Here is a 24,915-nt window from a genome sequence, read left to right on the forward strand (position 1 = left end):
CTTGCTGCTTGCTGCCTGCAGAGTCGACAGGACCAGTATTCCTGCGTCTGATTATGGAAATTGATTTTCCGCATTTTGCTTAAATAAATTCCACACGATGCAATTTTCCAACAATATTTTTTTGGTTTTCATTCAAATTGATGCCAAAGCCTCGATCGGTATGACTGTCACACTTGCAAGCTCACTCCGCGCGGTAAGCAACAAACAACAATGCCAAACCACAACTATGAGGTGAGTAATGAGACTAACTTCATCAAGATATTTCTTCTTTATTTCAACTAAACTTAGCGGCACTATTGATTCAAACATTAATAACGAAAGGTTAATCGTAGCGTATTGAGTTTTCTCCCTACACTGATACTTACCGCGCAGAGACCGCCCGTTCTTGGTCTCTGAGTTGTCTTCATTAGCAATCACTCTATACTCCAATCAAACTTCACTCACGCATCCCTGATAGTATCCATGTTAGCGTGCTGCAGAATTCGATAAATCTCATTTCATTCCAGCATGATACGTACATAGCCGGAGCTGCCACATGAGCAGCAGATGTAGTTGGTCGGGCACTTGGTGCCATCAGCGCACTTGACAGAGTCTTGGTTACCAAACTGCTTCATTTCTTTTGTATGCTTTCAAGCATATTCTTACAGTCACTCGTCGCTCCAACTCTGGGCTGGCAACGACAAAGGAAACAAGCGTCGCGAGGATGACGGTGGTGAAGCGCATGGTGCTCAAGACAAGAATAAGAAAAATAGTAAGTCAACAAGTAGAGAAATGTTCAGTCTTTTTTTTTCTCGGCGCCTTGGGGATCTTTATACTAAACTGTCCATTTATTCCAGCTGCCGCACTCCATGCCCAGATTGTTCCCGCTCAACTTCAGCTACCTCAGGTCGGCGCAGAGCATACCCATTCCTTGCCGCCAAGAAGACGACAAGCCTAGTCATCTTCGCGTGACGTGGCAGTTCCAGGAAGGTGCGAGGAGTAGTGCCCAATACCAGCTGAGCTCGTCTGCTGCACTCCGAGCTGGGTCCTACGATGGAAGGATTCAACGAGTTCGCTGCGGCTGAAGAGCTTGCAGAGGTCGGCTGAGGAGCTTACAGAAATTTACGCTTTACCCCGAGTTCTAGCTCCTATATTCATCGTCACATTGACTGGCGAGTTTTTTACGTCTTATAATTAGTTTATATTCTTTTTGCGGATATTCCTGTAGAATTATACAACCGGCCAGCCGCACAGTGTAATCTAAGATAGCGCAGTCAAGTAACTCATCTTGGATCTTTGTAAATCTTGAAACGTAATTTGCTTTAGGCTATTATAAAAATTTTACATCTTTAAAGAGGGAGCAAAAGTCGCGCCTCGGCTTCAACCGCTCCATCGAACCTTTTCCTCGGCCAACGTCCTGTACAACCCCAGCGACAAGAACTCCTCCTCGGCCATGTGCCCCCCAAACAACTCCTCCAGCTCGCTGTCAAACATCTTCACCGCCCACGTCTTGCTCGACACCGACCAGTCCGCGTCCGGCTCTCCAAGGAGCGTCTCGTAGAATTGGCTCATCGGGCCGCTCCGCTCCTCCGTCGTGCCCATGTACGTCGCAAATGACATGAACTGCGGGACACCGTTTCCTGCTATCTTGGTCAGGTCCGACAGCTCACCGTCACCGTTTCTGCCTTCTCCTATCTGGACAGAGCCCGCCATGTGCTTCTTCTGTTGCTTGCTGTTCAGGCGGGTTGCAAACTGCTTGCTCTCCGTGCGGTAGTGATCAGACACGGCCGAGTTGAGCTTCTTGAGGGCCATTTCCATGGGAGGGAGCGGCTTGTGGTCGTCCTTGAGGTCCTTGTTGGGTAGCTGGATGAACTGGGCAATTGCGGGTGCGGGATTGGCCAGGCCCAAGCCGCCGTGCTCGACGCCCAAGTACAGGAAGCAATCTGGGACCGGATAGATGTTTTCGTCGCCAAAGCGCTCTTGTATCATCTTCCGCACATGACTGGCAACGTTGCCAGAAGACTTTCCATCGCCCTCACCGCCGCCGTAGAGATACTGCTGCGCGTGTTGCAGCGCTTCCAGCACCTCGACAGGGTGATCATCGCCCAGTCCGACAATCACGGGACCAAAGTTGTTGGGCAAAAAGTTCTTCATGTAGGCATTGTAGGCTTGCACATGCGACATGACGGATGTGCGTGTCTTGAGTTGGAATCGAAGTTCGTCCATGTGTTGCTCAATTGCCGTCTTGTTCGCTGTCCACTTCCACTGCTTCTCGTCAAACAGCAGGAATCCCCATTTCACTTTCCCAGTAGGAAGACTAGTCAGCTCCTCTTTGGATGCAGGCTTGTATCGGGGATTAGACTCATCAATAGCGTGAGCAAAGGCAGTCTTCTCCTTGTTCAGCTTCATCCCCATGATCTGGGTGAATTGACGTATGGTCTCCCAAGCGGCCGCACACTGGGATGGTTGGCCCCAGAACCACAAGTCATCATGATTTCGATAGAGATGTGACCCTCCAGTTTTCTGGTTAACCGCAAAATCTAGCACGAAGAGGAGTAGCTCCGAGATGCCGTCGGTCAGTTGAAAGGACACGGGGATGCCAGTTTTGCGGGTAAGCACAGCCCCTTCCGAACCGTCTTCTTGAAATTGTATCTGCATATCCAGAAACGACTTGGTGAACTGAACGAGTTCCTTGGGAAAGTGGAAGTATTCCATGATCGTGGTGAGAGTTGAATGCGGGAGCGAGGGTCCAAACCACTCAAAGTCGCTCTGCAGCAGGCAAAACTGTCCGTGGACGATCTTTTGGACGCCCATTTCTGCGGTACAAACACGAAGAATGTCCGTCTTAAGGTTGACAACGTTGGGCGGACCACTCCGAAGATTCGTCAAGTTTGCCTGCACTTGATCCTCGGTGGCATCCGAACCATCATCATCGTAGCGTCCAACGCCGCTGCTTCCATCCGTCATACTGGTCGGTAGACGCGGAGAGAAAAAGATGGTCTTGAATATGTCGTTTCGCAGTTGCCTGGTCGAGTTGGACGCGTTTTGGCTTGTGAAATTGGGAATTTGGGCCTCGATTGCCGCCGTGCGAACCTCGTCCTCCTTGGCTTTCCATACGCTTGAGACGGCTGGCAGCCACGCCTCCCTGAGCGCGGCTGCGATGTGCACCGAGACGGCCTGTCCGACACATTGAATCAGGATCGAGTCGAGTAGCTCAAGGTCCATGTACACGCGGTACTTCCCATTGATGGCCTTGCGCAACTGTGCCTGGATTGGAGCGTCGCCCCATGACCACCGCTCAACGGCCGCGAGCTTCAAATCAAAATTGAGGATGTCGGCAATCTCACTTAGCACGTTTTCTCTATTGCTGAGGTCGATCATGGCGCGGCGCTTCTCGCTGGTTAGTTGGTCGGCTGCGAGGATGGCCTGTATCGCAGCCTTGACTGTGGCAACGTCGATATGGATCGTGCGCTTGCAGGCATTGAAGATGGACTTGCGCATCTTCTTCAAGAGCGTTGTGCGCAAGTCGGCTAGTTCCTCGACCGAGCTACTGCTCTTCTTCTGCAGCGGAGCAGCATGAAAGAGATTGTCTAGAAACTCGACAATCTTGTCCTTGTCGCTTGTCCGAGGATTGGTGACCAGGCTTTCCCAGACCTGTCTCTGCTCGTGCATTTCCTTGCGGCCGACAGAAACGGGGCCCTCCTCATCCTCCGAGACAGCATCGGATTGCTGTTCGCCGCCTTGCTTTGCAGAAACAATCGTGTCCGAGAGCTCTCCGAACCGGAAGTTGGCCCATTCGTTGGTCAGCTTTCCAAAGAGTATAGTATATTCCATGCGGCGCTGGGACTGGCGCAGATAGGCAAGCAGCTCATCGCGCCACGACAGGGCAGCCGAGGTCGAGAAGCCGGATGAGTACTTTGCATTGGATAGCATCCGCTCGATGGTGTTGAGGCGCGTCTCGAGCGATTCATAGGCCGCGCCCCTGGATCTGAGACCAGCACGGGTGCTTACGCTCATGCTGGGCGCTCCGGCGTAAGCCTTCCGGACGGCGGTGAGCAAACTCGCAACATCGGCCTCAAGCTTGTGCTGATCGGCATCACGGCTGCCTGGCTTGCAAACGAGCCGCATTTCGGCGTCACGCACATGACCTTTTATTTCTTGCAAACGAGCCTCTGCCTTGTCCCATTTGTTTGTTGTGACATGTTTCATGGTAGACAGGATGGCAGCTGAAGAGGAAGCTGACGTCGCCATGGTTGCAAAGAAAGGGGGTGTGAACCGGCGGCGATGTCGGGTGAGTCGTGCTGAGCTCTCTCCAGCAGCGGTAAAAAGAGCAATTGAAGTTGTTCGTGGCAAATATTTTAGCGGTGGCATCGCGCTCTTTTATGTCCCAGGAGAAGGGGTCTAGTTGTGTAGTTGCAGCTTGAGTAGTCGCCTAATTGGGTCGCCGTTGCCAATATTGTTGCGCAGCTCCACCGAGAATCAAAATCGCGGTATTGACTCACGCCGGTATAGTAATGGCACAGCCTTATTGGTGATTTGTATTTCTACCAATATCACAAAGAAATGGTTCCGGAAAGGACTCGCCGGTGACTAACGGCAAGGCTGACTGAGTGAGGCTGGCCGTATCGGACCGGAGCTAGGCAGCGGGCTGATCGATCTGGCCTCCCGATGCTTGCTTTCGTTAGTAATAAAAGGAAATGCGTCACAAGAACTTGCAGCGTGTCGAGATACCTTTTTCAGATTGAAACGGCAAGTCCCCGTTGATATAATCAACCACCTTGGCAAGGGCCACAAGATCACCATTCATGGTGCCTGCCAGGTCTTTTGGAACCCAGGCTTCTGAATATCCACCGCCAAAGTAAATAATCCAGGCATTCTGGTTTTGATCAATGAGGATGTTGTCCGGTTTCGCATCACCCCACACGATGCCGTTTTTATGCAAAGATGAGATGATTTGTGTCACCTCCGCTACCCATTCCTGCCGTTGGCAGTCCGACGCGCCCGACTCAACGGCACAGGTCAAAGTCACAGTTCCGCAGTCAATGTACGTGAGAAGCAGACCAAACACTGTATCGCACTCGTCCCGGACCAACCCAAGAAGACGAGATATACGGACTGAGCTTGGGAGTTGTGAGATTCGAATCCTATCATAATTATTAAGCTCTGTTTCGATGGTATGTTTCTCTCCACGGCCCACGATCTTGAAAAAGCCCCTACTGCCATCAGGCAGGATGACTTTTCTAGGTATCGAGTCGTAAGAAGCATTCTTATCGAGTAGAGTCTCAGACGGCAAGTAGCCCGGCCACTGTTGATATCCGTCCGGCCGGGAGACACCAAACATAGACTGCGTCTCGGCATGTTCCTCGCGTGGCCTCAAGACTAGCTTGTCCGACACGGCTTCTAGTGTGTATTCCATTATTGGGGCATATAAAGCATTGTTAAGTGTTGCTGTTTTACCCTTCAGCTCCCATGGTGTCTGTTCGCAGAGCACGGGTAGTAGAGGCTCAAGAGCCCAGTCGAAGAAGTCATCTTCATTGAAGTCCGGAACTTCGTAGTTTTTGGCCATGTTGAGAAAGAAGATGTATTTTTCCCTTAACTGAGGCGACGAAGCGAAGCCGTTCTCGGTGGCTTGGACAACAAAACGCACATAGTTGCACATGGCAACTATCTCCACGTCAGTATCTTGATTTGAGAATGTGAACTCGATGACACTCCACGGAGGCGGTAACACAGAGTCAACGACCGAAGTGTTACTATCAGTGGCGATTTCGAGATTCATCTTCCGCTTGCGTCTCGCGTTCGGCTGCAGGGAGAGACGTGTTGCATGGACTGCGGAGAGAGAGAGGTGTTTTATGGTTGGCGTTTGTTTGCATCCCCGTCGAATGCCAGAAGGTACATACATACTGTACAAAGCAAAGGAGGCGTAGGCGCCACAGGTGGCTATGTAGGTGCGGGCTGTGATGACCCCTGCAAACCAGCCATGAACCCCCTCATCAACATCAACCGCCAGACGTCAAGGCAGGCTCGCCAATTAATTACCACTCTTCCGCTAATAAAATTCCAATGTCAAGACAAAATAACCCCCCAACAGACCAGACCAGGCTCCAGCTGGAGCCACTCATGGCCGCTATTCCGGGGAACTTCCCCACAGCCACGCCGACTTAGTAGCCGAGGCTAACTAGTGTAGCCGCCCTGGCTGAGACCCAAATAGCCTTCCGCACCTATCAACCAACTCACTACTCATTGAAGCATCTTTGTTCGTCAAAGAGCCAATTGACCTCATTGACAAGCCTCGCCGTCGCCGTCGCCGCCTAACTCATACTCCTATCCCATCAACTCCAAACTCACACCGGTCTCGGCACGCGCCCCACGCAAATCGCCAATTCACCCCCGGAGGATCCGGCGCCAAACTCGGCGGCACAAATGGCTTCCGCCGTCTTCGACATCAAGGAGCACGTCATCCCCGGCGAGCACACGCGCGAGTACGCGCGGGCCAAGGCCAACTCCCAGGAAGACACGCTCGTCCTGCACGTCAAGCAGTACACGCCCAAGGGCAATGGCGCGCCGCAAAAGGGCGACCTGAGCATCATCGGCGCCCACGCCAATGGCTTCCCCAAGGTGCGACGGCATATGGCCCAATTCGTCACTCTTACCACCTGAGAACTCGTAACTGAACTGTATGAAAGGAACTATATGAGCCTCTCTGGGAGGAGCTCGTCAAAGAGCTCTCCAGCAAGGGCGTCCGCGTCGGCTCCATCTGGATCGCAGATTGCGCCTGGCAAGGCCAGAGCGGCATCCTGAACAAGGCCAAGCTCGGCGACGACCGTACGTTCATCTCCCTCCCTCTCCCATCACCCACCCTTCTACGAAAGCCCCCACATTCTCACATCCACCAGCCGGCTGGTTCGACTACTCCCGCGACATGCTGCAGCTCATCAACCACTTCCGCCCACCGCGGCCCCTCCTCGGCGTCGGCCACTCCTTCGGCGCCTGCGCCCTCGTCAAGCTGTCCCTCTTCCACCCGCGTCTCTTCTCCGGGCTCGTCCTCGTCGACCCTGTCATCGCCACGCACCACCCCTCCTTCCTCGCCGCCTACCTGCAGCCGCCCACCATGAGCGCCCGCCGCCGCGACCTCTGGCCCTCCCGCGCCGCCGCCGCCGCCGCCCTCCGCCGGAGCCCCTTCTACCAGACCTGGGACCCGCGCGTCTTTGACCGCTGGATCGCCCACGGCCTCACCCCGACCACTGAGGGAGAAGGGGAGGTCACGCTGACCACCACCAAGCACCAGGAAGTCTTTACCTTTTCCCGCCCCAGCTTCCACGCCGTCACCGCCGACGGCAGCGGCGTCGAGGTGGACCTTGTGCCGGACATGGACACCTCGCGCGGCGTCATGACGCCGGTGTACCGCCCGGAGCCCGGCGCCGTGTTCGACCAGCTGCCGCACCTGCGCCCGCCCGCGCTCTGGGTGTTTGGCGGCGCCAGCTACATGTCCACCGAGTCGATGCGGGAGGAAAAGGTGAGCGCGACGGGGGTGGGGCTGGGGGGCAGCGGCGGCGTCAAGGCAGGGCGCGTCAAGGAGGTGGTCGGCGAGGAGTGGGGGCACCTGATCCCGCTGGAGGCGCCGGCGTTCGTGGGCCGCGCGGCGGCGGCGGCGGCGGCGGAGGCGGTGGGAAGGTGGCGGGAGGAGGAGCGCGCGTACGAGGCGTGGGCGGCCAGGCCGCTCGAGGACAAGGCGCGCATAAGCAAGGGGATGCTGGATGCCATGGCCGAGGCCCTGAAACCAAAGCTCTGAGGATGTGCACATAGATGCGTTGTATATTGATGTAATGATCTGAGGATAGACATACATTTGTATGTAGATGGAGGAGAAAATACACTTTTTGCGATGACTCTCTTTGGCGAAGTTTTCGGGACAAGAAACACAATCACGTTAAAGATGTACGAGAGTATAATTTTATTTAACTATCCAATACATGGTATCCAATCTGTTGATCCAACTTGCCTATCCAATACGCAATATCCAATCTGTATGTCCAACTTGCTCAAGCAATTTGTGTATGCAAAAATCTCAAACACATCATGTCATTTTCGTTCATGTAGATCAAGCAGCAAATTAAATCCTCACAAGACCAAGCCTCACAGCGATCGTCTGCTTACATGGCCCCATCAAATATAAAACATGCTGTCGCGCAGGTTCTCGTGAATCTCACGCGACTGCACCGGTCCGAGGCCCGTCGAGCCCGACTTCTCGCTCGCCGAGTCATCCACGCCCGCGTACTCCGGGCGGTGCGCCCTGGCGCGCTCGCACACCAGGTCCGCGTAGTACGCCGGTGGGCAGATGCTGACCGCCATGGTGGCGCGTCCAAACAGGTAACACAGCTCGTGGGTCAGCTTCTCCAGCTCGTTGGCCGCGCGGACGCCGTAGCGCGGGCGGAAGATCTCGTCGAGCAGCACCGTGTAGCGCGCGGGGCGGGCGGTGCCCTTGAGCGCGTGGTGTGCCGTCAGGTAAAAGTCCCAGTAGCGCACCTGGGTGACGCCGCGGTCGACGACGGTGCCGTTGCGCACGTTGCTCGAGGCGCTCAGGTTGTCGTCGTTGGCGGGGAAGAAGCGCGTCTGGTGCCGCTTTACGGCCACGATGATGGTCAGCGAGGGCGGGTTGCCGGGGAACTTCTTCTCGCACGCCTGCCGGATCATCGGCAGCTCGTGGGTGAGCACCGTGGAGAACTGGCTCTCGGAGACGCCGTCGCGGTAGATGACGATGTTGCGGAGCTGCTTCTTGGGATTCTTCTTCTGCCAAAGGCTGATGCGCCCGGCGAAGTGGCTCTCCAGCACGGAGCCAAGGATTTCCTGCCTGGAGCTTTGTTCCCAGGTGACCGAGGGCCACTGGCCGAGCTCACTGTCGATGCTCGAGACCAGGCCGACCAGACTAGGAGGGTTGGCGGCGTTCTTGGGGACCTCCATGTTGGTGGGATGTGTGACGTCGTAGCCAACGAACATGGTACTTCCGTCGCGCAAAATGTCAATGTCATTGCTCAGCTTCTGGTTGACGCCGCCAAACTTGAGGTTGACCTTGAGGCCGAGGTTTGCGTATGTTCCCAACGACCCTCCTTCGACCTGCTTACGAACCATGCAGCTGGTGTGGATGCCGTAGATGCAATCGCCGAGGGTCTTGATGCGGTTATACAACGCGCCAGAGTCCTTCTGGGGAAGGATGATGAGGATGAGCTGCACGTGCTCTGCCTTGCATTTTTTAAAGAAATCTTCCAACCTGTCCGGGGCAACAAACTGGTCAAGCTTGCCTTGCACTGCCGGAGGACCGCCCTTGATGTCGATGCCCATTCCGCGCCATGCATTAAGCAAGTCTCCAACTTTTCCATGATCGACACTCTGCTCCGTGTCGTACCGCACGAGATCGAGGTACGCCCAAGTTTGAATCATCTTGCCGGATCGGGTGACGGCAGTGTCTTTCATGTTCCAGCTTCCAGAGTTGATCCTAGGCTTCAACCCCTTGCCGTACTGTACCTGCACCTGGCTCAAGATTCTAGCCTGCACAGCAAGAAGCTTTGGTGAAACAGACATGCCAAGCTGCTTTAGGAGAGGCCCATCATGGCCCAAGCATGGACGAGTCTCGTCGACCAGGGTTTGGGCATTGATGTGTGGCGGCTGGCAGGCAAAGTTGAGCATATCAGTCGTCTCATTTGCTCTCAACTTGAGCTTGGCCTGCTGGCCCGGCAGGATTTCAACCATTTCGGCAGGGAAGTAGGAGCTCTTATCGCCGTGGCTGAAGTTGAAGAGCGGGTACTTACCCAGCTCAATTCCGTAAGTCGTCTTGAAATGCTCCTGGACGGTCACATACTTTTTCTCCTTTTCATTCCAAAACGAAACGTGCTCCGGGCCACAGATCTCCACGCCGGGCTTGAACCGAACTGCATTGGGTCCCTTGTTGCTGCGCTTCTTGGTCATCTCGGACCCTAGAACTAGGCCCTCGAGAATCTTGACACGCTGGACCTCACGCTTGACCACACGTTTACCCGCATTTTCGGTCATAACTCTGAAAGTAACGGACGCCCGAACCTTGCTGAGGCACTTCGAAATGGCCTTGAGGTCCTGATGTCTGATGTTGCGATTTTGGCCTACTTCGCTCGCCAAAAGGGGCCGAAGGCCCAGTTTCTTGCAAAATTCCACGCCTTTTGAAGCGAATTTGAACACACCATGAGTAACATGTGTGTTGAGGAGAAGCCTGCCCGTTGCGAGACGAGCAGATTGGAAGAAGCCTCTGGATGCAATCAGGGGCCGACCGTCCCTCATGAGTAATGACATGTGAGCATCATCGAGCGGGTAGAACCTAGAGGATCCAACAGCACTAACACGGTCCATGTTAGATCGCGCGTAGAACCCAAGGATCATGTTGATGACATCCATCACTTCCGGATGGCGAGGGAATACCGAGTCGTCCCTGTCGACTACCATGGTATCAACGTGTTTGTTGACGTCCAGCAAGTTCAAGGTAACCGGCTTCGTGAGCTCAACGTCAAACAGCTCCTGGCGAGGAGGGGCTCCATCCTCAAGAGCTTCTTCAGACAGAACCACGCGAACAGGATTCTGGGTCAAGAGCAGCGGCTCCTGGGAAACGACGGCGCTCTTGAACTCGCTGACGACGATTTTATTGTTCGCCGCAGCCGCCGCAGCCGCCTTGTGGACGTCCGTGGCCTTCTTGACTATGTCCTTGGCCGCGGCGATAGCGTCCTTATCGCGCGTCTTCTGCGCCTCCGTCTGGTCCTGCTTAGCCTGCTCGAGCTTGGCTTTGGCCTCATGAAGGGCCGGCTCGGGCATGTCGGCGATGACTTTGAGGAGAGCCTGGATGACGAGCTGCAGCTTCCTGCCGCGAATCTCGGACGCCGGGTTGGCGGCCCCTTGTTTGCTCTTCTGGTTCTCGGCGGCGGCGGCGGCGACCTTGCTGATGTTGAGGCCGTACCTTTGCACGGTGATGGACTTGACAGCCACATCGAAGCTGTTGGCGTAGACGACAGTGGCACGACCCAGGTCGCCAAAGGCAGGGCGGGCAGGGAGATGCTCGCCAAACTCGGTTCTGACCGAAGCCGCAGCCTTGGGGCCCTTGACGAGCTTTTTCACGCGCTGGGCCAGCTCTTCAGACTGGACCTTGACGATGGCGTTCTCGAGCTGCTCAATCTTTGGATCCGGCACCGGACTCTGGTTCGGTGCACTGTGACAGCATCAGCATCGATTCTTTAGGGACATGGTGAGTCTGAACCTTACCTGAAAAACTTGGGGGGCGCTCTTCCACCTCTGAAGCCGCCATCGCCTCGACCTCGGCCTCCTCCTCGGCCGCGACCTCCGCCATCACCTTGGTAAGGTCCACCTCGACCTCGGCCGCCGCCTTGGTAGAAACCACCTTGATCACCTTGGTGGGATCCGCCTCGACCGCCTCGACCGCCTCCTTGGTAGTCAGGACGACCACCTCGATGCGAAAGGGGAAAGCTGCCCTGATAGGGGACATCGCCACGGCCTCTGCCGCCGCCTCCTCTCCCGCCCCTATCACCTCCACGATCGCCGCCGCCGCCGCCGCGGTAATTGCCGCGGCCTCGGTTTCCGCGATTGTCCGACATGGTGACGTTGGGAGATAGTAAGCTATGTCAGAAAGAGTCGTGTTTGGATGTGTTGTCAGACTCGTTATAAAACGCTTCGTGTAAATATCCGAAATTCGGTAAAAGCACCAGCCCAGTGTTTCGCGGAGACGGGACAGGCTTTAAATAGCCTTCAGTACTGCCTGGTCGTGAAACGCCGTGAGGGGATGCACGCAGCGGGCAGCCGTGTAGGAGGGAGCGCACACTTGGGCAGCGGACAATGGCAGCTCGGCCTGAAAGGAAAAGGGAAAAGAGTCGTGGGGCTATGAAAGGACCGGTCAAGGTAAGACCGACAGTAGGCCCGTGATACAGGGCCTGGAGCGATTGGTTCTGCTTCGCGCAAGAGGTCTCTCACGCCAGGGCGTGGTGTGCCGGTGAGGAAGAAGAGGAAACCGTTGGGTGGCTGGTGGAGAGAAGGTTTTACTGTTCGTTGGACGTTATTGGCGCCCGCAGTTTGGGGCGATCGGGAAGCTGTGTGAAGGTTGGCCAAAAGCAGCACTAACTACATAGTTACAATCACAAGAGTCGTGCAAGAGAATCATAGGAGTCGTGCAAAAGTGTCTCTTTTGTTTGAATTTGTTTTGGCTTTTCTTTTTTAATCAACTTCTATAAACATCTTGCTTGCCTTTGTCCTTTGAACACCTCTGGGAGAATTATCGCCTCCTCTCGGTCTCCATCTCTGGCTGCAGCAGCGGCACGGGCCGCCACGTCACCGCGGGTTCTGCAGTAAATGTAAAATTTTAGATAGTTAATCTTTATTCATTTTATTGTTGGGGTTTTTTTCTTGGTGTTTTATTATTCTTGATGTTTTCAGTCATTCACTTGCCTTTTCGTTCTCCCAGCGCATACAGCCTTCTTGGCCATCTCTCATCCCTGACGATGTCTGCCATCACGGTGCTTAACCGCTACACGATAACCGTAACGTCACACGACATCTACATTTTTGCGCGCGGCCAAGGAAAATTCGCTAATTAGCGCTCGTACAGTCAAGAACTCGTGAGAGCGAAAATGTTTACAATGTGATGCTGACCTTGAGCCTGCTTGCGCACAACATTCTTGTGATGCAAGACACGGGCCAGCCCTAAGCAGGCAGTCACACAACCAAAGGATGTCTAAAAGTAATTACAAATCTGATCTGTAAATTCTATCCGCTTGTTTCCATACGTCAAGCCGAATAGGGGTCTCGCTTATCCCCGAGCAGCACCTTGACCGCCCAGCAAACAACGTCTATTCAGCCCCCAAAGAGCAAGCACGGCAACGTCTCGGCGCTTTGGGCGCCTATGAGCCTTTTGTATGTAAATCGATAACTCTTTCTTCGATGTCATTATTTGTCATGACTATACGGACAGGGCAGTCAGAACTCAGCCCCGACGCGGACAAAGCCAGGTCCTCAGAATCATCCAGAAGAAACGTCACTTGTGCGTACATGAGTGAGTGAGTGGGCTAAGTGAAAGCACCGTCGTGCCCATTTTAGTCAATCGATGATGCTACAAACGAGGAAGCATGTGCACGTCGCATGCTGGGCGACTATGTCGTATGCCGTGCGACGGTAACACGTAAGGCTCCGTCAAAGCTGCAGTGACACGTTTTGGCATTTTCGCGCCGTTACTTTTCTTTTTTAGCTTGAATTTTCATTGCTGTCGGTTATTAAATCATACTATGCATGCTATTTCAGTAGATAGTTACATGAGGCGCCGGCCCGAGGCCAGTAAGATATTGCCACACCCAGTTCGACAGGCTGGCCAACGACGCCCAAAGTCAATGATTGGCTCTTCTCGCCAACCGGTAAATTCAACATCTTTCTAGCGTATTTCGTTGTTGCCTTATGGCCTGCTGTTCGACACAGACCAACAAAGAAAACCGAGGCGGCCATCGATGCAGCCGTGAATACGTCTTCATATGGTCGCCAAGGATTCAACGTAGTATTTCACTCAGGCTTCCGGCGCCAGATGTCCTGCCGTGGCAATCTGCAGAATCTCGGCTTGCAATCCAGGTACCGCATTAACCTCTATGCCGGCATCTTCCAGCACACGCCGGCCCGTGTTCTGGCCGACGAATGTTTCCGGTTCTTGTACGCCCACGTACACCTTCGTGATCCATGACTTTTGGCGTAGCACACGCTCGACGCAGGGCAGCTTGCCGCTGAGTCTCTTGAAGCATGGCTCCATGGTTGTGTAGAGGGCGTGAGGGCTGGTCATGGCCTCGGCGAGACGCTCTTCGGACGTGGAGTGCCGCTCAGCGAGCTTGATGAAGCAGCTCTCTTCGGCATGTGTATTGCCAGGGCATTCCAGGGTGAATCCGCTTGCGGTTATGGACGAGTCGTCCAGCTTGACAAGCACTGCGCCGACTCGAAAATTCGTAGGCTTCGGGGGAGACTGGCTTGCCAGGCTCATGGCGTGTCGCATGAAAGCGACGTGGTCATCCTTCTCAAAAGTCGCCATGGCGAGTATGTGCAAGTCGCGAAGCAGATATGGGCCGGTTTAAAGACATGGGAGGGCTGGCTATGACAGTAAACGAAAAGGCTTTCAAGTTGTTGTAGCTTCTAAGGTACAGCAAACCCCACTGGCGGCTGAAGTGCTGGTAAGTTGCCGGCCTGAGCTGACGATCGACTTTCAGCCTATGGGGATGAGCACCAATTAGGCTGAAAAAAAGAAAATAGAAAAAAGAAAAACAGGAACAATTGGATTGAGAGTCGTCAAAATACAGAGAATAAATCAAAAGCGTAATTGGTGATTTGACGCCTCATTTCTGATTGACTGTTGAATCAGTGCCGGGTAGGTAGCTAATCTGTAAGGTAGTTACAGCGGACCCCACTACCGGCCCCAGCCCAGACGCGTTTACGCGTAAAGAGCATCAAACCAACCACCATCACAAGCATCAGCCAGAATGTCAGATCGCGAGGACAGCGTCGAGGGCGAGCCCCCTTCGATTGACCCGTACGAGGTCCTCGGACTAGAGCGCACCGCCACGGCCGACGACGTCAAGAAGGCTTATCGAAAAGCTGCGCTCAAGCACCATCCAGGTGGGAGAATCCGCCCCCGCCGCGCGCACAACTACCCGACTAACCTGGCCCTCTCTCACCATCTCCAGACAAGGTTGCCGATTCCGAGCGCTTTAAGGCGCACGAGACCTTCCAAGCCGTCGCCTTCGCCTACGCTGTGCTGTCCGACCCCGCCCGGCGGAAGCGCTACGACGCGACCGGCTCCACGGCCGAGTCCATCGTCGACGCGGACGGCTTCGACTGGAGCGACTTTTACCGCGAGCAGTTCCGGGACGCCGTCTCGGGCGATGCCATCGAGCGCTTCGCGCGCGCCTACCGGGGCTCCGACGAGGAGCGTGACGACGTGCTGGCCGCGTACGAGCGGTGCGCCGGCGACATGGACGCCCTCTTCGAGCACGTCGTCCTGAGCCGCGTCATCGACGACGAGGAACGCTTCCGCGCAATCATCGACCGCGCCGTCGCCGACGGGGACGTGTCCGAGTTCAAGGCGTACGCGAAGGAGCCGAGGCTGAAGCGCGCCGCAAGGTTGAAGCGCGCCCGCGCGGAGGCGGCGGAGGCGGAGGACTACGCGAAGGAGTTGGGCGTGCACGAGGAGATATTCGGTGGCGGTGCGAAAAAGGGTGAGAAGAAGGGCGGCAAGGGCGGCAAGGGTGGTGGCTCGGAGGATGCCCTGGCGGCGCTGATTCAGCGGAGGCAGCAGGACCGCTCGGAGAGCTTCTTTGACCACCTCGAGGCCAAGTACGGAGCGCCGGGCAAGGGCAAGAAGGGGAAGAAGAGGGTGGTGGGGGAGGAGCCGTCTGAGGAGGCTTTCCAGGCGGCTGCCGCCAAACTGAAGAATGGCTCAAAGAAGCGTCGTGAATAGATGGGGCTGCTTCGCATTGGATCTCGGAACTTTACCTTAGCAGGGAGTTGGATTGCTATGATGATTTGGAACTTTTATGGAATACTTGGCGTACTGGTTGATTATCGTACACATAGAACAAGAATCGCATGACTGCATTTTCAAACTTGGTGTTTGACTACTCCTGCTTCAACTTGAATGTTTTCGTCGTGAGCCGCGCCGCACTTGTTCATTGCTTGCAATAATTGATTCCGCATTTTGCATCAAACAGAAATATGTTTTTATCTCCTGCAATTTATCATTACAATTATTATTTCGTTCAAATCTCTTTGCTTCGCCTCGCCGCTGTCCGCAGTGGGATGGCGGGGCACGCTGACCGCCGTAGTTAGTGGGCTGCTTACAAGCCCACTGTATGTAATGTAGTACCAAATGACGTTCCGTGAACGCGCCCGGAAACCAAATATTGACCTTTCAACTACCATTACCTCTAGACAACGGATACTCTCCACACCCGGCTTGAAATTTGAAAAATTCGGGTCTCTTGATCTCGAATATTGCGCAATCATGCCATGAGCGACACGATTGAAAGGGCCTTTTACCCCCGGTACTGCTTCCACCTGGCCCCGACTGCAGATGCCTGGTGCTTCTTCCGGATAGCGGACCTGTTTGCGCTGCAACAGCGAGACGGCTTCGAGGGTATGCGCCTTTGCGCCCTGACGAGGAATTCGATTCAACTAACGCAATACAGGGGAGGGCTTGTTCTTCTACCAAAATCTACCGATTAAATGGGTCCGCGTCGTCGGCCTGGTGGTCGCCGTTGACGAGTTCGCGGGCCGCCGAGCGTTTACCATCGACGACAGCAGCGGCGCCTGCATAGAAGCCATCGTATCACTAGACACTGCGAAAACGGCCTCGACTACGAACGAGCCCGCGGCAGCACCGGCCGGTTCCCTGGCGCAACCCTACGACCACGTCGACGTGGGCTCCGTCGTGGACGTTAAAGGCGCACTGACCACATTTCGCGATGCCAGGCAGCTCAAAGTGGAGAAGATGACCACGGTGCCGAGCACCGCGGGGGAGGTCAGCCTCTGGGCCAAGAGGAGCGCCTTTCGCAGGGACGTGCTGGGCAAGGCCTGGGTGCTGCCAGACAAGAGGATCCGCCAGTGCCGCAGGGCTGCGGAACGGTCAGAGGCAGAGGCCGAGAGGAAGAAGCAGCGTCTCAGGGATGCTGCTGCCTTCGGAAGCCGGCATCAGACGAAGGCGGGCAAAGACAAGGACAAGGACGCGGCGCGTGGGAGACGCGGGGTGGCTGAGGGGCCTGGAAAGGCGGCGCAGTTCCCGAGCAGAGACGGAGAGGAGGCTCTGAAGGTGCTGGTGGCAAGCTGTAAGGGCGAGTACAGCGCCCTAGGGCTCTGACTCGTGTGTGTTGATGGTGTATTCATGATTGGGCGGTATTCTATATAGTTCGGAGTTGGGAGAGATTCATGGGACATGGCGCATCGGTACTGATTGATACCCCGTTGGAAAATTTTCATCGAAAAATCGGAACCTGCAATTTCCTAAGCTCTCCCCTCTTTTAGGGTCTTGTGCCTGGCTGTCTTGACATATTGAATTTCCACGGACGGGGCACAGCGACTGATATGTCAGGGACATATCGCCTATCCATTCCCAGGGAAGGCGCGCGGCAACCTCCCAAGCCGACACACCCTTTCTGAAAGTCATGCAAACACACTGTGCCTCGAAACCCTACAGAACCTATAATTCATCTAGTTGCCGCTAATCGAACCTACCTTGTATTTCTCTACCAGCTGAGAGCGCAGGAAAAAGGAAAAAAAAGTCATCGTTTCCATCGCAACCAAGGCGAACAATCCAAGACAACTGTGGGATCCGCCGTTTTTGGACCCTTGGGGTCTCGGCGCAGCCAGCCCCGAGCAAATTTGTAAGTGACGCGATTTATTTTCTTATTCCTTATTTGAGCCCTCGCCATTATGCTTTCTGCCCACATTCCGCTCCTCTCCATTGTGCGGAACCAATGGGCTCCGGTGCAGGTGGCTTGGCGGGAATTGACTGGCGATTCTGCCCCCGACTGGAATGGTGATCTATTATTCATGGGTCGCCACGAGGCGCCTGGAACAGCATGCTGGCGGGACAATGTGAAAAGTACGCTGGCTATCCATTATAAATGAGAAAAGAGCTGTGCAGGCTGCTCCGCGCGGGCACATGTCTTCATCTTGCTGTACTTTTGATCGTTGCTGCTTGTGAGAGTGGCACACAAGAACAGCAGCTATGCGTTGCTCTACATCGTTGCTATTATGCGGCGAGGCACTGACCTTGGTTGAAGCGTCGCGTCCTGCCAACGGCCATTCTTTGTTCTCGAGAGCGAATCGCCCGACCGTCACAAAGACCGTCACCATCCTCGAGACGGCCGTGTCGGATTGCCCTGCTCCCAAGTATACCGTCTGCCCCGATGAAGACTTCTTTACTCTAGTCATCTCCAGCACCAGTCTCCGCACTATATTGGAAACGCCCTCGACGATTGTCTACAACGTGTCAAACACTGTCGAGGTGGTGACGAGGACTATAACCGACACCGCGACCATCTGCTCGCTGCCGTCGCTTACAAGCGTCGAGCCCCAAACCTCGGGTGTTCTCAATACCGAACTTGGCGAAGAAGGCCAGCCTACTCAGGCGCCTCTTCTCACTAATTCGATTCCTACCCTGTCGTCTCTACCAACCTTCCCAAGCACCGACTCTGTAGCTTCTGCAGAGGCTACACCAACGGCACAGTCGTCGAGCACAGTCTTCAACAAGGTTGACTTCACCTCTGCACCTATTGGTGCACCTTTTCAGCTACCTAATTCTACCGTGTCAGTTGGCACCGGTTTCGCGACAGGTACCAGCGGAAACCAACTTCAACCTACCGGGGCATCAACCAGCTCAACCAGCTCAACCAGCTCAACCAGCTCAACCAGCTCAAACCAGCCATAAGCAACTCAACCAGCTCCACTAGTCTAAACTCGACAAGTACCAGCGCAACTACAAGCCTCACCACCTCAAGTTCAAGCTCGACAAGTCTAAACACAACACAGTCCCTTGCCAATACAACTTCGGCTCAAGAGGATTGGAACTCTGCAGACATGGACTTGGCAAACATCTTTGCCGCTCCCATTGACATCAAGCCGCTGCCGCGTCAATTCTCGTCCCGGCCCGATCATCCGGTCCCCCGCACCGGCATCCAGACCCAAGGCCCGCTTCAGACCAACAAGTTCTACTCCAACCTCTTCCTGGGAAATCAAAGGGATCCCGTCTTCACTTATCCCTACTCGGTGTCATGGGTCGACGGTACGGGAGTTAGCGGGAGCTATGGCATGGCTGTCTCGCACATCGACGAGAAGCAGCGTGTCTTTGGACCGCCCAAGTTTGACGGCTCGGCGTCCTACTTTATTAACCCGATCGGTATCCACTCCATGATTATCTCTGCAAGAGAACTTTCGAAAGGGACGAAGATGACGCTGGACAGCATGACCGCATCGTCGATTCGGGCTCATCTGAGCTCAAGCGACTCGTCGGCACCACTCATCTCCTTCCCTCTTGTTCAGGGCATGGCCTACATCACGGCCGAATACAACGGAGCGACGCCCCTTTTGCAGACTGGAGTATTTTTCCGAAATGTTACTCGGTCCACGCAGAAGCCAAAAAAGGACGTCACCAGATACAGCTTTGTTCTGGAGGATGGCACGACATGGCGTGTGTATGGCTACAAGACGAAAGGAGATGACCTAGATTTGCAGGTCCTCAATAACGGAGTGGCCACGTCGTCGAAGCCTTTCTACGGAATTCTTCAAGTTGTCAAGGAATCTACGACAACTAACTCGGACGAGGAAAGCAAGCTTCTGGATCAGGGCGCTGGTATCTACCCTACAAGCATGACCCTTGATGGCAGTGTGAAAGGCGCTGTTGGAAGCTACCAATTCACCTTTGACAAGAGCGGCCACCAGGATGGTGAGCTTCTAATGTTTGCACTGCCTCATCATGTGCAATCATTTGACAAAGCCACACTTGGCCAACAGGCAAAGGGCGTTTCACTCATGACACCTACCAAAGGTAGTGCCGCACTGGTGCAAGGTACAAAGTGGAACATGATAGAACCGGCCATGCCCGTCAAGCTCGGTTTTGATCCTTATGATGCGCAAAAGGGCAGCCTGAACAAGCTCTCGGACAGCGCAAAGTCGACCATCAAGGCCGCCGCCTCCAAGGAAATCCTCCAAGACATGATAGCGGCGAGCGACCTTGACTCAATGTACTTTAGTGGAAAGGCGCTGGCCAAGTATGCATTTATGCTCTACATCATCAACGACATGCTTGGAGAGACGAAGCTTGCGCAGACTGGGCTGGGGCAGTTGAAGACTGCCTTTGCAAGATTCGCCGACAACAAGCAAAAATTCCCGTTGGTCCACGAAACCGCCTGGGGCGGCGTTGTATCGTCTGGAGCCTACAAGACTGGGCAGGCACTGGAAGACTTTGGCAACACGTATTACAACGACCACCACTTCCACTACGGTTACCATATTCTGGCGGCGGCCGTGATTGGACACTTGGACAAGACGTGGGTGGCCAAGAACAAGGACTATGTCAACATGCTAGCACGAGACACCTCGAACCCGAGCTCCAAGGATACCGTGTTCCCGGAGTGGCGGTCGTTTGACTGGTATCATGGACACAGCTGGGCGACCGGCCTGTACGCGTCGCTGGACGGCAAGAACCAGGAATCGAGCTCGGAGGATATGATGCATGCGTATGGCTTGAAGATGTGGGGTAAGGTGTCGAGGAATGCACCCCTTGAAGCTCGGTAAGCGGCGAAGAACCAGTGTACACGGATGGACGAATGGGTGCTAACGACGGAAACAGAGCCAACTTGCAGCTGGCCATTACAGCACGAAGCTTGCAGCAGTACTATCTGTATGAGGCGGAGAACACGATTCAGCCGGGAAGCTTTATCGGAAACAAGGTTGCGGGTATCTTGTTTGAGAACAAGATTGACCACACCACGTTCTTTGGCAACCAGATTGAATTTATCCAGGGCATTCACATGATTCCGATCTTGCCGGTGACGACAGTGGCGCGCACGTCCAAGTTTGTCAAGGAGGAGTGGGAGGCGTTCTTCAGCAACGGGAGACTGGACCTCATCGACAATGGTTGGAAGTCTATCTTGCTTGGCAACCTGGCGACGATCGAGCCCAAGCAGGCGTTTGCGGTGCTAAGCGAGAAGAACTTTGACAGCAAGTGGCTGGATGGAGGCGTCTCGCTGACATGGTTGTTGGCGTATTCTGCTGGTAAGCTGCGAGTCCGAGTTGGTTGAGCGAGGCGTATGAATGATGAATGCTAACACCAGTACAGCTCTCGGCGGATTGTAATTGTGTTGGGGATGCTGAATGTGTGACAAAGGGGGGATGGAAGAATACAGATAGAGGGCAATGCATGGATGACACGCCCGCGTTGATACTTAGTTTCGAAATTGTAATTAGTAATAGATAGACCTAGAACAGTACAGTTCAAGCTGACCTTTGTATTTTGCTGATGATTTTTCTTGACAGATGACAGCTGGTGCAATGAGGCGAAGCTTCCGAAATGAGCCAGATGTGGCTGTCGATTGGCTGTCGATTGGCTGGCGATTTTGCGGGGGAGGCAGTGCATGTCTTGGAAACCTTAATCTGTATTTAGCATGGCAGGCATCGGAGCTTCAGCTTGCAAGGGGTGGGCGGATAAGGGTCGGGTCGCTTGGATGAAATGTCGAACCGAAAGAACAACATGCATGGGAGGCGGTGACGAAGGAAGGGCCAGGGACGGAGTTTTCCATGTGACGATGCGGTGTGCTGAAGCACTGCTACTGCAGCAGGTAGCTGGGGGACTTGGTCCGGGTGCGTACGCTTAACGGTGCTGATCCGAGTCAGGCAGACAGCTAGGCGGACTGTTGGATCACACTCTCACACAAGGCGACGAGGCCTTGACTACGTGGACGGGTATGCGCGTCGCGATGTGAACGAGAGGAGGACCTGTGGGATGCGCACGTTGCTTATGGAGAAGGTGGCTTGTGGCTTTGTGATGAGCTTTGATTGATTTCTGCGTGACGGGAAGGAGAAACAGCGGAGGAAGAGAAACAGAGGAGAGACAAGAGGCCTCCCGGATCGCCGGGACGACAGTGGGTGGAGGAAATTAACTGGAAAAAAAAGGGCCACGCGCCACAGTTTGACGGGGCGGGCTGGGTACATGCGCCACTCAACAATTGTGAAGCACAGCGACAGGCAGCATTCCTCGTACAAGCAGAAGGAAGTTGAGAGCGCGCGGTTACAGAAGAAGAATTCCTCCGTCTCAAAATGGTATTTTTAGGCTCCTCGTCATAAAATCCGCAATTCTTCTGCCTTCGTGCTTCCTTCAACGGCGAGGCACATTGAGCCGGGCGGTAGCATGTGCTGGTGTAACAACTCTGTCAAATTAGCAGGTATGAGTTACCCCTAGGGGCTCTAGCCGCCCTGTAGCAAGTGCCCTGTCCTTGGCGAGACTGGACGGACCGACGTCAGAGATGGTCATGACATGTGGTCAGGACGGGAGGACAGTGACGTCTGTCTTGTCTTCTTACCGTGAACAATGGCGCGCGTTTTCTTGCACCACGTACGGGTTGATACGAGCTATACAATGAAAATTCTAATATTACTTGCTACGTCTTATATCCATAACTACTCCTGCGAACTCGATCAAACATTGTGCAAGCTTGAAAAGCGGAGCGTTGGCCTTCGCTGCATGCGCCACAGCTACCGACAGACAAGGGCTGAGTTAGGCGCTAGGCTGGTCCGGGTAACGAGCTCCCTCCTGCTAACTAAATTGGCCCCTGCAGCAGGTGCGATCTGAAGAGCTTCGCTTCCCACCCACCCTCAGCTCCAACTAAAACATCCGTCCAACACGACGAACCTAAAGGTAAAACGGGCGCCGCCAAAAGGCTAAACTTCTCTTTCTTCCCCTCTTTCCTTCTTCTCTTCTCTACAATCTTTATAATAATCGTCCCCTCCTCCTTCTTTCTCGTCCTAATTTCCACTGCCACTGCCACTGCCACTGCCAATTCATCTCGTCTCGTTTGCCGGTTTCATATACGACTCATTCTCGCCGGACTTCCCGCAGACACCGTGTCACCGTTTACGACTGTGGCAGCCAATATTTCTCGTCTCGCTTCTACGTTCATCTTTGCATCAAGTCAGCCGAGATTTGCTTCTCCAGCAAAGTCATCAATTCCGACTACTCCTATCTCTGCAACGAGGACAATTACGAACCTAGTCCGACCTAGCTTGATCCGTACCACACCACACCCACTCTCGTCCCTCTCTACACCTGTACACCTGTACACCTGTTTTGCTCTTCCCTCACCAGAGCTCTCACCAAACCACCGCCGCAGACGAGCGTCAACACAGAAAAGTGATGGATCCCACCAAATCACGTCAAGACTCCTCGGAGCGCACACCCTTGCTCAACGGCGAGGGCGGCTCCAACGCCGGTGCCGCGCCGACTAGCCGCGGCGCCCATCACCACCAGGCTTCTGGTTCCAAACTCGCGCAATTCTTCACAAATTCCCACTACACGCCTGGTACCGACCACCACAGCCTCATCGTGCGCAGCGCCGCATATAGCTGGCACACCCTCAAGGCGACCCTGCTCAGCAGTAAGTTCACGCCCCGGAGCGACAGGCTGAGGATCGGGATACTAACCACCGTCAAAATCTAGGCTATGTCAACCTTCTCCTCGTCCTGGTTCCCATTGGTATTGCCGCTGGCATGCTCAAGTGGAGCGCCGCAGCCGTCTTCACCCTTAACTTCTTCGCCATCATTCCCCTCGCGGCCGTCCTGGCCTTTGCCACCGAGGCACTCGCCGCGGATCTTGGAGAGGCTCTCGGCGGGCTGCTTAACGCCACCTTTGGCAACGCCGTGGAGCTGATTGTATGCTCTTTACTCCCCAACGCGCACAAAGCGCAACTTATCTTGCCTATTCTCCCTGCTGACAATTTCATAGGTTAGTATCGTCGCCCTTCGTGATGGCCAGATTGAGGTTGTCCAGTCGTCCATGCTCGGTTCCATCCTCTCCAACCTGCTCCTCGTCATGGGCATGTGCTTTCTCTTTGGTGGCCTTAGACACCGCGGCAGCAGCGGCCATGGTAGCGAGCAGGTATTTTCTGCCGCCGTTGCCCAGACTACCTGCTCCCTCATGGCGCTCTCCTCGGCCTCACTTGTCCTCCCTGCTGCTGTACGTCTTCCCTTGCTATCTCCTCTATAAAACCCCCAGTATATGCTAACAGCTCCCTAGTTGTACGCTGTCATGGACCAAAACCACTCCGGTGCCAAGCGCGAATCTATTCTCGTCTTCTCCCGCGGCACCGCCATCATTCTGCTTATCCTCTACGTCCTCTACCTCGTCTTCCAGCTGCGCACTCATCGCAACCTCTTTGACCCCGAGATGGACGGCGCTGCCGCCATCGCCGAAGACGAGACCACCCAGACTCCCGAGGTTGAAGCCGCCGAGGATGATGAACCGGAGGTCCATCTCGGCCCTGCCAGCGCTTTCGGTGTCCTCGTCGTTGTCACTGTGCTGGTCTCCATTTGCGCCGACTACCTCGTCGGTAGCATCGACGAAATTGTCGCCTCCACCAGCATGAGCAAGGCCTTTATTGGTCTGATTCTCCTCCCCATCGTCGGCAACGCCGCTGAGCACGCGTCAGCTGTGTACTCCGCGGTTCAAAACAAGATGGACCTCGCTATGAGTGTGGCCATCGGTTCCAGTATCCAAATTGCTCTTGGCGTCACACCTTTCCTCGTCATTGTCGGTTGGATCATGAACAGGGATATGACCTTGCGCTTTGAAACTTGTAAGTCGTCTTCTGTCGCCGCGCGCCAGCAAATGAGAAATCATGTACTGACAGGTTATAGTCCAAACTGTTTCGTTTGCCGTATCAGTTCTCGTCGTCACGTACACTGTGCAAGACGGCAAGTCCAATTACCTGGAGGGAGCCATGTTGATTGGTCTCTACACCATCATCGCAGTTGCTTTCTACGCTACTCCTGCCGACGCTATGGACAGTGCCATGACCTTTTTCTCCAACGGCAATTAAGCACGGACTGTGTAATGATAGAAACTTCACGCCGAGTGAAGAAAAAAAAAAAAAGAAAGAAAGCTCTATCAGGGTTGGTATCACCACATGGACGGAATCAGCTACGACTGATTGGAGTTTGAGTGTGTCTGCCACTTATTGGCTTGTTTTCACTGCCCCTACGGCCTTCCCTACTGTGTTTGTTTTCCCACATTCGTATGAGCGATGAAATATTTGTTGGGTTGGTCCTTCATGAAAGTTTAATCATTCAATCAATTCAATTCACCCCACGAAAGTGTCCTTGGTCATCGAAAGTGTGATG

The 24,915-nt window shown here is 54.4% G+C and overlaps 9 protein-coding genes across 9 annotated transcripts; 5 read left to right on the top strand and 4 right to left on the bottom strand.

The window, feature by feature from the left end:
• Positions 1–1,359: 1,359 nt before the first annotated feature.
• Positions 1,360–4,230, bottom strand: ISF_02224 (reverse transcriptase; the record flags this gene model as incomplete). Its single annotated transcript, XM_018853658.1, has 1 exon — positions 1,360–4,230. The coding sequence occupies one exon, from the start codon at positions 4,228–4,230 to the stop codon at positions 1,360–1,362; it is 2,871 nt and encodes a 956-aa protein (XP_018706537.1).
• Positions 4,231–4,615: 385 nt separating this feature from the next.
• On the bottom strand, positions 4,616–5,545 carry ISF_02225 (Serine/threonine-protein kinase-like domain protein; the record flags this gene model as incomplete). Its single annotated transcript, XM_018845831.1, has 2 exons — positions 4,616–4,650; positions 4,711–5,545. The coding sequence occupies 2 exons, from the start codon at positions 5,543–5,545 to the stop codon at positions 4,616–4,618; spliced, it is 870 nt and encodes a 289-aa protein (XP_018706538.1).
• Positions 5,546–6,402: 857 nt separating this feature from the next.
• Positions 6,403–7,771, top strand: ISF_02226 (hypothetical protein; the record flags this gene model as incomplete). Its single annotated transcript, XM_018845832.1, has 3 exons — positions 6,403–6,597; positions 6,666–6,804; positions 6,876–7,771. The coding sequence occupies 3 exons, from the start codon at positions 6,403–6,405 to the stop codon at positions 7,769–7,771; spliced, it is 1,230 nt and encodes a 409-aa protein (XP_018706539.1).
• Positions 7,772–8,145: 374 nt separating this feature from the next.
• Positions 8,146–11,606, bottom strand: ISF_02227 (Stem cell self-renewal protein Piwi; the record flags this gene model as incomplete). Its single annotated transcript, XM_018845833.1, has 2 exons — positions 8,146–11,203; positions 11,257–11,606. The coding sequence occupies 2 exons, from the start codon at positions 11,604–11,606 to the stop codon at positions 8,146–8,148; spliced, it is 3,408 nt and encodes a 1,135-aa protein (XP_018706540.1).
• A 1,949-nt stretch (positions 11,607–13,555) lies between these two features.
• Positions 13,556–14,065, bottom strand: ISF_02228 (cytidine and deoxycytidylate deaminase zinc-binding domain containing protein; the record flags this gene model as incomplete). Its single annotated transcript, XM_018845834.1, has 1 exon — positions 13,556–14,065. The coding sequence occupies one exon, from the start codon at positions 14,063–14,065 to the stop codon at positions 13,556–13,558; it is 510 nt and encodes a 169-aa protein (XP_018706541.1).
• A 445-nt stretch (positions 14,066–14,510) lies between these two features.
• On the top strand, positions 14,511–15,487 carry ISF_02229 (DnaJ domain protein; the record flags this gene model as incomplete). Its single annotated transcript, XM_018845835.1, has 2 exons — positions 14,511–14,646; positions 14,715–15,487. 2 exons carry the CDS (start codon positions 14,511–14,513, stop codon positions 15,485–15,487), a joined length of 909 nt encoding a protein of 302 aa, XP_018706542.1.
• A 548-nt stretch (positions 15,488–16,035) lies between these two features.
• Positions 16,036–16,882, top strand: ISF_02230 (OB-fold nucleic acid binding domain protein; the record flags this gene model as incomplete). The annotated part of the gene is made up of 2 exons (XM_018845836.1): positions 16,036–16,162; positions 16,215–16,882. 2 exons carry the CDS (start codon positions 16,036–16,038, stop codon positions 16,880–16,882), a joined length of 795 nt encoding a protein of 264 aa, XP_018706543.1.
• Positions 16,883–17,454: 572 nt separating this feature from the next.
• Positions 17,455–20,880, top strand: ISF_02231 (endo-1,3-beta-glucanase Engl1; the record flags this gene model as incomplete). The annotated part of the gene is made up of 5 exons (XM_018845837.1): positions 17,455–17,626; positions 17,808–18,333; positions 18,498–20,315; positions 20,375–20,799; positions 20,864–20,880. 5 exons carry the CDS (start codon positions 17,455–17,457, stop codon positions 20,878–20,880), a joined length of 2,958 nt encoding a protein of 985 aa, XP_018706544.1.
• Positions 20,881–22,933: 2,053 nt separating this feature from the next.
• Positions 22,934–24,614, top strand: ISF_02232 (Calcium/proton exchanger; the record flags this gene model as incomplete). The annotated part of the gene is made up of 5 exons (XM_018845838.1): positions 22,934–23,174; positions 23,237–23,448; positions 23,522–23,752; positions 23,813–24,371; positions 24,433–24,614. The coding sequence occupies 5 exons, from the start codon at positions 22,934–22,936 to the stop codon at positions 24,612–24,614; spliced, it is 1,425 nt and encodes a 474-aa protein (XP_018706545.1).
• Between the last annotated feature and the right edge of the window lie 301 nt (positions 24,615–24,915).

The sequence above is a fragment of the Cordyceps fumosorosea genome, assembly GCF_001636725.1.
Source record: "Cordyceps fumosorosea ARSEF 2679 chromosome Unknown scaffold_4, whole genome shotgun sequence".
NCBI classification, from domain to species: Eukaryota; Fungi; Ascomycota; class Sordariomycetes; order Hypocreales; family Cordycipitaceae; genus Cordyceps; species Cordyceps fumosorosea.